General features: G+C 36.7%; 2 protein-coding genes across 2 annotated transcripts; both read right to left on the bottom strand.

The window, feature by feature from the left end:
- Positions 1-288: 288 nt before the first annotated feature.
- On the bottom strand, positions 289-6,030 carry LOC113665532 (uncharacterized). The gene is made up of 8 exons (XM_027181242.2): positions 4,986-6,030; positions 4,364-4,474; positions 3,632-3,790; positions 3,440-3,555; positions 3,188-3,293; positions 1,815-1,946; positions 1,589-1,647; positions 289-1,234 (listed from the first exon to the last, which is right to left on the bottom strand). The coding sequence occupies exons 1-7, from the start codon at positions 5,310-5,312 to the stop codon at positions 1,597-1,599; spliced, it is 1,002 nt and encodes a 333-aa protein (XP_027037043.2). The 5' UTR covers positions 5,313-6,030; the 3' UTR covers positions 289-1,234; positions 1,589-1,596.
- A 156-nt stretch (positions 6,031-6,186) lies between these two features.
- On the bottom strand, positions 6,187-11,434 carry LOC113665534 (uncharacterized). Its single transcript, XM_027181246.2, has 3 exons — positions 10,649-11,434; positions 8,301-8,372; positions 6,187-7,981 (listed from the first exon to the last, which is right to left on the bottom strand). The coding sequence occupies exons 1-3, from the start codon at positions 11,020-11,022 to the stop codon at positions 7,027-7,029; spliced, it is 1,401 nt and encodes a 466-aa protein (XP_027037047.2). The 5' UTR covers positions 11,023-11,434; the 3' UTR covers positions 6,187-7,026.
- Between the last annotated feature and the right edge of the window lie 129 nt (positions 11,435-11,563).

An 11,563-nucleotide genomic window follows, 5' to 3' on the forward strand; every position in this document is an offset into this window, starting at 1 on the left:
TTTTTTGAAGGGATTGGACCACTGCAGATTTTCAATTGAATAGAATAAACTCTCATTTCCCAGAGTTCTGTTTTGCTTACCAGCTGTCAACTGGAGAGGCAATTTTGTTCTGAGTTTGTTCATATTGCCTTAACACAAATGACAGTCAAAAACAGCTTAAAATAGCCAAACAATTTAAACCTTTTTTCATGTAAATCATGCTATTGAAACAAAGTATACACTTTTAATAAATTTGAAAGTTAGAAAAACCATTAGGTGTTGCAATAAACACAAACTAAGAGAAGCACCGACAAAAACCTGTGTTTTATTGTCAATCTTGCAGACTATTTTACACTGATCTTATAAATAATCCCTTTAATACCACTCCTAAAGCTCTTAGTGCACCTCAACTTAAGAAGTTTCTGATAGCAATGAAAATAGCTGACCTCTTTTATGCCATGAGGATCAACTTCATCAACAGTGAATGTATCAGACATATTGTCTGACTTGCACAAGGCCTCAACCTAGTCCCATTAATCCTTCAGATTTATCACTGATTAATGCAATTTAATACACACAGATTTCCAAGTTCCAGACTCTATCAAAACATTCTCTTGCCAATATATATATATTTATATATACATATGACAAACCTACCCCATAACTCAAGGATGGTGAGGGATGACCATCTTGAAAAATATTATCCTTATTTGGTCTTTCCTTTTTTGGTATTATTGAAATAAATTTTAAAAAAACATATTTTGCACTTTTTCACCCAAGAATCATCTTTGCAGAATATAAATATCATAAAGTAAATTAACAGCTTATCTTTAAAGAAAATATAATATCCTTTTAAAAAAGTGATTAACGTATCCTGCATATTTTATAGGTAGTGGTTTTTGTGGGATCTTGGTGACAATAAAAAAGACAAGGCTGGACAAAGATTAACCCTTTGTTTTAGAGACTTCCTGTTATTAACAGACTGAAATTAAGTTGGAAATTGGCTTAAGTTATGTTTACATTATGCCTTGCAAGTGATAGCCAATTTCCCAAGCTAAGTCTCTGATAGGTATTTGAGAGGTTACAATCTCAAAAGACTTAATGCTAGTGTAAGTTATAAAGAGCTTTTACATTACACACCTAAAATTATACATTGCTAAATTAAATAAAAAGCTACCGTATGGGTATAAATATTTTCATAGGCAATCAAATTTATAAGTAGTCAATAATTGTATTTATTTCAGATGCATGCTATCTGTTAAGAAAAAAATAGAAAAAACCAAAGTGAGTAGTTTGAGGCAAATTGACAACAGTAGGTCCACGGTGTTTCTTCTCAAGTGTTTAAAACCAATTGACCTTTGGTGCATGTTTTTTTTTTGGGCTTGCGTTTTGTAACTTTGAAATGGCCCTATTCCTGAACATACCAATGCAAATCACATGCTTCACCTCACCACTGAGAGTTTTCTTAAGCCACCAACTAGATTCATATGTGACACACATTTCTACCATTAGGATAATATTTATCTATTGCTTTTGTAACATTTATTTTGACTTCTAGCATTTACATACAGAATGTCTAAGGCAGGCCGACCAAGAAAGAAAATCTCACCTCATTTATCACCTGACTGGCTTTCCTTTATTTTTCGCCCATTGACGCAAAAGTTGGTCCTATTTGAATGAGAGAAATAATGTGAATCAAATTATTGGTAATAACTTTGTAAATAGAATGTTTTAAAATAATTATTATTTGAGGCAAAATTGAACAACTATGCCAATGAAACAACTCTATGGATGTTGCTTTGCAATGTACACCTGGAGGTAATCCTAATATCTACCTGTTGCACAAGTTGCTGTTCCATTTTTGCACACAACTGCTGCATCTCAATGGTTACAACTTCTTTGTCTCTCAGTTCAAGAATTTTTGATTGGAGTTGTCTCTCCATTACAAAACAGTTTGGACACTTGCCCTAAAAGACAGAAAAACAGCAATTCATAACTTACAACAAAAGAGTGATAAAATGCAGTTTAATTAGAATATGGTAGCTTATGTTTGACTTCCAGTGTGAAACAAAGAAATAATAGATAGTCTGGAGAGAAAAAAAAAATTTGGTGATTTTGGTACCTCCATACATGAGCTGAGTTATACAAGTCATGTATTTTGATTGGTTCTTACTAATGATCAATTGGAGGAGAGTCACAAAAATGATGTCACCATTTACAAAATTTTGCTTATTTATCACATAAAACATTTATACATTCCATGTTGCAATAGGTCTGTACAATCAGTGTCATACTTGGCTACATCTTGCATGCTACTTTTTTAATCTTACCACTTTTCACTTCTCTGTGATCTCTTACTGAACATACATATGGTAACATGGAATCTGTTTGTTAATTATACCATAATCAAAATATAACTAATAATGAAGCAGGGCGTGAAATTAACTTTTTTTTCTGATAGCCACTTGGCTCCTAAATTCTTCAAAGTGGTAGCCAATTCAAAAAGTTGGTCGCCATTTTCAAAGACAAACAAAATCTTTCTTTATGCTGTCAGTGTTCTAGATAGACCCTCCAAGATTAAGCTAGGGAAAAGATCTTTAACGTGCTACAAAGTGGACACTAGGATGGACAATAAACAACGTTCAGGCTCATCTAAATCCAAGATGGCGTTTTGTTATCGATCGAGATGCATGGGCTACGTTTTGGAAACAAACTTAAAGAGGAAGTTTGCAGTGAATTTATCTTTGCAAATCTTTTTAATTCACTATATCTCTTGGTAAGGTTATGATGAAACGTTCTAGTCACCAATTTGGCGACTAACTTTCAGGATTTGGTCGCCAAAGTGAAAAATTTAGTCGCATTGGCGCCTGTATTAGGCGCAATTTCACACCCTGTGAAGGGGATAATGATTAAACCATAATTATTATTTATTATTAAAAAACTACAATCATCTCTAGCTTAACCCTTTCACTCTCAAGATCTAATTAGTTATTCTCCTTAATATCTGTCATACAATTCTTATGATGTTAGTTCAGAGAATTTGGTATTGGATCAACTAATAATCCCATAATTGATATTTTTCTCTATTCTCATCACTTGCCTGCTTGATATTGTATTGATATTGTAGGGAGAAATTCTGTCTTGGTCACTTGTGGGAGTGAAAGGGTTGAAGACAATAATAAAGGGCATAAAAGAATCCACCAAGTACCTGATTTGATGATTTCATTGACTGCAGTTTGGATTTCAACACATCAGTTTCTTCTGTAACTCTTTTAAGCTCCTTTGTGAGTTCTTCAAGCTGTACTTGCCTCTCCCTGCGAAGTAAAACATCAAAATTGTAATTAAATAAATTGCAAAGCCAACACCGGCAAGAAAGAAAACCTAAAAATTATAAACAAATTAGTTTTTGTTGAAGTCCAAAGATTTACATAATTATAGGCAAAAATTGCAAATTAAATACCGGGAATTATCCTTAAGAGCATCAGCCATGTGCGTCTTTAAGATTTTCATCTTGCCATCACGCTCAGTGAGCTCCTGAAGATGTTGCTCTTTCAACTTGTTTAATTCAAGTTCGTACTGTGAAAAAAGCACACAATAAGCCACTAACATTCTGTAATTATGATTTATACTTTAAGAATGTTTTTATTCTTACTTGTTTTGTAATCTCTTCCTTTTCTTTCTGAAAGCTGTCTTTCAGTTCATTAATTGCTAAATCTTTGTTTTTTATAACTTTTGTCTTCTCATTGAGTTCTTTCTCCTTTTCACTGATAATGGCTTTTACTTTGTTGATCTTTTCTTCAAACTCAGCTTCCTATCAATGAAACAAGAGTAAATATCATTACATTACAGTAAATATCATCACTTTCATTATAACTGTCACCATCAAGGTCAATAAGGGAAGAGAATAGGCCTCTAGATCATCTAACAGAGAGAACAAGGTAGTCTCTTTTTAAGTAAGGAAAATAGTATTCATCCAGCATTTTGTGATATATTGAATGTAAAGGTGACCCTCTAGATATTCTGTTTAACTTTCATTTCTGTCATTTTGGCAGAACAAAAAACAAAAACTGAAACATTACCATACAAAGTTCAAAAACTAACAACAGTAAAGAAACATTCATTTGTTTTCTGACCAAAACAAAGTCTTGAATATATTTATGTCCCCCTTGGACGAAGCATTCTCCTTTTTTCCCCAGTAAATGATGTATCTCACGATTGAGATCTAAGCTAATCAGCTAGTAAACCACCTGATCATAACTTCTGAAGTTGGTAAAAACCATGAAAAGGACTCACATTTGTCATTATTCCATGCTCTAAACAAATGTTAAACATCTTTCCTAACCTATCCTTCTGACTCTTACCAGGTATTAAGTGAAGCCTTTACCTGTGATTTGAGCTTCTCCTCCAATTCTGTTATTTTATGGGTTTTCTCCTTTATTTCAGCACGCAGCTGCTCGATGAGCTTTTGAAGTGATAAGATTTTTAACTTCAGTTTCTGGAAAAGATGAAAGTACCAAAATTGATACTCATAAAAAACGCAGCAATTAAGATTACCTTTCCATATCAATTTAATTTACAATTTAAAGTTATACTTTGAAGAAAAAAATATTTAACATTTCTATCTGTTTACAAAACAAAAGCATTACAGTTTGTTTGTTTGGAGTTTTAATTAGCCTGATATTCTCTCATGCCAAGATATGCTCTTGGAGTACTATTATTGATAGTTCCTCAACATTGGTGCAAAACCAGCAATAATTTGTAAAGCATATATTTTCTGTGTGAAAATGTCCAAGAGTATTATTAACCTTATTCTCAAAAACCTCAGGGAGAATGTACTCTTTAGAGCCAACAAGGCAGGGAGAAAGTCTCTTATCAAGACTTTTTTGGGGAAATAAGCCTTTGTGCCCCCATAGAAGCTTGCAACCCAGACAGCTGTGTATCAGTCCTCCCTCTCCCCCCCCCCCCCCCCCCCCAATTAATAAATGATGAATGGTGCAATAGTTTACCTCAATTTCTTTATCCTTGGCACTTTCCCGCATACTTTGCTGTGAACTGGAAAATGTCATTTCTCCATGTTGTTTTACTGAGGTAGTTGCTTTAACCTCCTCTAGGCCTACTGGAGTTTTTCTAGGAGAATGGGCTGCCACCAAAGGTGTCTTAGATGCTGTTTTTAATTGAATCCCTCTCACCATATCATTGGCCCACTCTGGTTCTCTACTGTTAGCACTCCCTGGTAAAGAGCTTGACCTCAAACCATTGCTAACAGGGGGAAATTTAGTTGGAGAATGTCTCGTGGGTACTGTTGGCCTCAAACCAGTCCTCATTCGTGACATTGTAGAAAAATGTTAGTCAGCTTTTTTCAAAGGTTTTCACCGTTTGGAAACACAAATCCAATAACCACAAACAGAATAACTAGTAATCAATCTTTAAAAATGCATCTAAACGTCGGAATATTGAGTTGTTTGACGCGAGGAGTTCATTGTGTATGTAAATACAATTTACTCAAGAGTACTTAACAAATCAGTTCTCAATGGTCTAGATAAAAGCATTAACGTATTCATTAATTCTTGTAAAGTACAACTGGTTCAAACCAATATTTTCGCCGAGAAAACCACTTGGTTGTTCCGAAACTTTTGGTGGATCACGATTGTGCAAGAGCCTCACTTAGCAACCGTTCAATGAAATAAGCTTACAGGTCGCAGACAATGGTGATATTTCCGTTTCTTTATACCGACAACATCGAGGTATTCAGCGATCTTGCTTTTTCCCAGATAGTTTAGTTCACACGCAGCTGCGGCGTACCATAACAACCGTTATTTTCCAAACGCTCAGGATAGTTTGATGACCTTTTTCAGCCACATTCTTTGAATAGTGATTCCAAACGATCTCTGACAGCAAATTACAATAGAGGCTGGCTTCTAATGTGTCATCAAGTTAGATTAAAGAAACAACAGCTACGAACGAGAACAAAAGCTGCCCAAAGACTAATCTGCATCACAAAGTGAACAACATGCGAATGTCCACCATGTTTACTCTAAGGAGCAGGGAACTGGGGAAAGTTGTGTGTATCGAGCAGACCCTGGGGCAAAGCTTGCGCATGCTACTGATAAAACCAAATTATTCCAACTGACGCCGCACCACAGTTTCTTCATAAAGTTACCCTCCTTACTCATGTGTATACACTTGAACACAACACAACAGGCACAATTTCTCAACTTAAAATTTTATTTAAACATCACTAAATATTAAACAAAATAAGAGATCTTGAATGAACCCCAAACCACAACTTTTATGACTAGTGTTATGTCTGTTCTTCTTCACATAGTGGAAAAGACGAGTCAAATACCTTCCACTTCAGTTATAATTCCACTTAAATTATATGCTTGTTTTCTAAAACACTTGAAATGAAAATTTCTTGTACTTATATTACATCTCCGTTATAAATAAATACGATAATAGATAGAGAGTTATTTTTAAGCTTGTTAAATTTTTTATTCTTTTAATATCAATTTCTTCCCTGGACCTCCTTCCCCGAAGATGTGGCGGAGAGTTTAAGCGATTTATGCCCGGTGCATAACGCTATCCCCCACCCCCAAACAATCGTGAACAGGCGAATAGCTCACTGGTAAAAAATATTGTAAAATCACCCACAGGGAACATAAGTTTTTATGTTCCAAGTTTGACAGATACCAACCATAAAACTTTTTGAAAATTGGTGAATACTTCATAAGAAAAATGACGACGTTTTGACTCGTAGTAAATTTTCCAAGCTTCATCTCTGCCCTTCATTTTCATTTTGGTAGAATGTGATTAATTAAGCCCCTGGTGAGTGGCGTAAAAACGGAGATACTCTAATGGTGTTATGAAAATATTAAATTTCTCATTTTTAGCTTAAGCTGCGATAGAGGTTCTATTGACGGACTACGCTTGAGTTAAACGGCGATAGGGATAAAATGGAGATTGAACTGCTCTCAGGTCCCTGCACTATTTGGCAGATTTATTCAGAGTCATGTCGTTCCTTTTCCCTGAGTATACTACCTCCTTCAATCAGTGATGAAAATGTGCTAGCGCTGGGGCTCCAAGTTTCTTTTCCGAAGGTTTAAACGAACGCGCCTCCAAAACATGATGAAATTTCCGTCTGCCAAATTGAGTCAAGTATTGAATCGGCAAATTTTGGTTCATGAGAGCTCTGTCCTTTGTATTCGGTCTTTCTTTACTAGCATCCTTGGATTCGTTTTTACTTGTACTTTTTGGCGGAGGACCTGTTTGATGACCTAAAACCCGAATAAATGCGGTTTCACATGGAAGTTTTCTTGCAGTTTCGTAAGATTTGCGGACACGCTCTCCACCTGACGAGTTCGTGGAGCTAAATATTTCACACTTTCCAACTGTAACGTGCGCTGGCTTCGGTTTCGAGCTTGGTGCGGTTAGCACGAAACCTCCTATATGTAGATTTCCTTTCGAATTAAACTTCTGAGCTGTGATTATAGCGTTCTCATCGCTATCACTACTCTGTAACGCTTCTTCCACCGGTTTCTCCTTCATTTCCACTTTAACAGGCACAGCAGTTTTCTCTGTTGCTATGCGGTTATTTTTCACGCGACATTCCGTCCATTGAAACTTCGGAAGCCGGATTCGTTCCTTGTGAAATCGTTTCGAATCGTCCTCTGGTGTATGTTTGACCGGGTGTGAAATCAGTTTGTCGTCCACTTTATGCGGAAGGTCGGGAATGGAAGGCATACAGGGAAGAATGGGATCTTGTGCTAATTCGGGCGCGGTTCGGATTACATCTTGGCGATTTTTTACACTATCTGGTTTGTCTCCTTCTGAAGAAGTGCTCTGTCTTCTTCTTCTTCCAAGTTTTTGGGAAACTTTCTTTCCATTTGAAGCAGTAACAATGAACGGTAAACTTTCACTATTCAACTCGGTGTCACTGTTCAGCACTGCTTTGCGATCGCCGCTCTCTTGCCTTTTTCCAGTGAGACAGATCTTTTGCAAATCACTACAAATAGGGAAGAAGGAAATTCGAACGTAAGATTTAAATATTGAGACTGTGATCACACATGATCTAGACAAAAAAAATTATTTCTCGCTCTTGAGTAACTTCCAAAGATACTTAAATTGATCAAAAGTTAGGACCCTTCAAACACTTATCATCAAGCGATGGTTTTTCTCTTTATTTTTCAGAAACAAAACTCGTGAGATCCCCATCCTTTTCATATCCCAGAAGCCTGAAAATAGTACATCCCTCGGACGGAGCATCTGTACACAATTCCTGATGTTAAGCCCCCCCCCCCTCCTAATCTCCATAAATTTCTTACCTCCTCATAGCCGCAACTTTGTAGTAGTCTGACATGGCCTCAATGAACTTCACCCGGTCAAAAACAGTTTTGCTGAAGTGATAATAACAACATGACTGATAAGGAATTTTATTAGACTCAATAATTTATAGTATATTTTCCTCAGCGTTGAGATCACGAATGTGGAAGTCACGTTTGAATGACCAAAAGTTACAAGAATTAGGTGCGAACAACCTTATGACCAGAAGCAAACATATCTGATAGGCCACGTCCTTAATGCATCAACGCTACAACTCCTAGAAGATCAACACATTTCCGCACTCATTACCGATAGAAATAAGTTTCAAGCTAACATGATTGTACCGTGATTTATAGCCGAATTCGACGAATAATTCTTAAGGAAAATTATCGCAACTAATGGGAAAAAAAGAAAATGTGAAGGATAAATATATCCTATACCTTATTGTGTATGATACTATCTCGTTCTCTTTCGTTCTGTAGGGCGCATAGAATGGTTACACACTATGTGAGGTGTGATCAATAAAGTGAAATGATTTGCTTGTATAAGCCAGAAAAACGTGTGTGATGTGATGACGCAAAAACGTACTACTCAATATTCGAGGCGCAATATACGGACTTAGCGTAGATTGCGACATTAATAATTATCCATATCTTTGCAGCTGGTGAAAAAGCTGCAGAGAAGAAATAAACATAACCGACTAGTAAATCGAAAAAGAGCGAGTGTACTTTGGTGATCTGAGGATAAACTAGGCGAGGAGCTTTCTATTTCACAGTGCTACTTGCCAACCAGAACAATATATAACTATAGTACACCAGTCTTTTCACACCTTAACCCTTTAACTCCCACAAGTGATTAACATGAAACTTCTCCCTATAATATCAATACATTATTCAGCGAACAGGAATGAGAATATTTAAACCTATCAGGGAGAAGCTGCTATCTTGATCTAGCACCAAATTCTTATGGCTAATTTACAAGGAAATGTGCAGCAGCTAGAGGGGAGAATTAACAATCAGATCTTGGGAGTTAAAGAGAAATCGCAGAGCGAACACATAGGAACGTGTGCAGAGCGCGAGAACCACTTTATTTTTCTCCCACCCACTTTCGTACATGTTCGCGTTCGTGAAAAAAAAAACCCAAAAAAACCGCGGTTCTTATTTGGCTCGTGCTCTGGACGACGATCTATGTGAAAATAGAGAGTCTGTGGACAGACAGGGAAACCTGGAAAAATTCAGAGGTTAATTCGCGATGGACTAGTATTCCGTCCTAAGGTAGTACTAATACTTGGTGTCTCTTCGTATTAGAATGAACCTAGGATGAACTACAGCAGTTTTGCGAGTCAGTATCATATGTGAACTTGCTTCAGTTTGTTTACGCATTTATCGAGAGGACTAGAAAAAAAGTAAAAAATTTAAGGAAAACTTTTCATCCTACCCTTAATTTCTAAGGGGAGCACATCGGAAAAGAAGAGGCGGAAACACGTTTTGTAAACCTGAATGAAATTATGAAATAGGTTGTATTGCACATATGAGCTGAATATAACCCTAAGTACGTGCTTGCAAGATCAAGCAATGAAATATGACGCCTAACAGTAGTGATCATAAAGAGGAAGACGTCCCTAAATAAAGTAATCATTTTAAAGCAGTTTTGCCCCCTTTTACGTGACAGTAAACACGACATTCATAACTCGTAATATTTACCGACGGATGCACCATTAAGTACCTTATCAGATAAAGATCGCCATGAAAAATTAGTAAGAAAACTATACTTGTGGAAAAAAAAATTAAAATACGGTTTACAGGTATTGTAGTGTCTAATCACCTACCGGCCCCTTGGGCAAAATCAGCGCAAAATGTTAACCAGCGAATAAACATATTAGCGTGAAAATACGAGTGTACAGAAGAAAATGTCTAACACGAGGTTTCGCGCAGTGACAATATGTTGTTATTTATGTATTCAACCGCGTTTCGCAACTTCAAAATAAATTCTTCCGAGGAAAACAACGGATAAAATTTTTGTGGTTTGCTTTGCAGTCTACTCAGTTCAGAAGGTAGTTTCCTCAAACAACAAATGTCATATAATTTCAATCAACTTGTCAGTGTCTCTTTATATACCAAATGCGAGCTAACCATGCCTACCAACATTGAGAAACTTATCGAAATTTTCAGGTTTTTTTTAAAGAAAAAATATAAAGGCGTGTTATACTCTGAAAGTTTGACAAATTTTGGAGTCATTTTGGCCGCATTGTATTTCCCTTTAAGAAGGAATTTTACCACTGGTACAATGGGGCTTAAACCAGATAAGGCTCCACATAAACAATTAAAAAAATCATGTCAACAAACCTTACCTCGAACTCCCGACCTTAGGCAGGTAAGGATCTGGAACATCAACTCCTAATACTGGCCTCCATTCCTCTCCACGTTCCAGAAAGGCACTGCTGTGATTTTCTCGGTACTGCTCGATATAGCGACTAGTTTTCTCATAATGTCGAAAAACAAATCCACATTCTGCCCGCGGTAATTTTCCATCTTTACGCGTGTTGCTTAACGACGCGTGTTTCGTTGGCTTCCGTGAAATTTTTCGCTCAAACGACGGCGCCCATCCGCAAATGAATTCTTTTTCCCACCCCTTGCTACAAACACAGCCAGAACCTTCGGTTTTTAGCAGGCGATTTTCTGCGACGTCGCTGTCATCGTCGACTTCTTCACTGAGCGCCTCCATCGTTTTCAGTCGTAGAAACAGACCAACACATTTTATGTTAATACGCCGATCAAACTCTCGTAGGGGTGTTAAATTATTGATTTTTCTCTTGAGTGACTTCGTTATCGGTGCGTTGATTGGCTCCACTAAGCACTGATCAACAATGACAAAGAAATTGCTGTAGCTATGTTTTAAAGGACACAATTACAACCATTTTGTAGTGACATTGTTTGCGCAAGGCTTAAGCAATTTCAGTATTCTTCGCTGTTAATTCACACTTCAAAAATTATGTCGCATTGACTTGAAAAGAAGTCGATCACCTGAGCGAAGATGTAGTAACTTGTTTCTTTCATGCATGGAAAGGCGTATGTTGGTCTTGTATTAGCAAAAGATGAACGATAAGTCTACCTGAATCCTCAAAGTGACCTTTATTGTGTAAACAACAGGCAAACAATAGGAGAATCAGGACCCTGCAGAAGGCAAATGAATTTATTTTATACCGCTACGTGCCTTCGTTTGTAACAATAAGGTCACTACAGTTGTAATAACGATACCTCATAAA

This window comes from Pocillopora damicornis, chromosome 12 (assembly GCF_964200805.1).
Source record: "Pocillopora damicornis chromosome 12, jaPocDami1.2, whole genome shotgun sequence".
In the NCBI taxonomy this organism is placed as follows: domain Eukaryota; kingdom Metazoa; phylum Cnidaria; class Anthozoa; order Scleractinia; family Pocilloporidae; genus Pocillopora; species Pocillopora damicornis.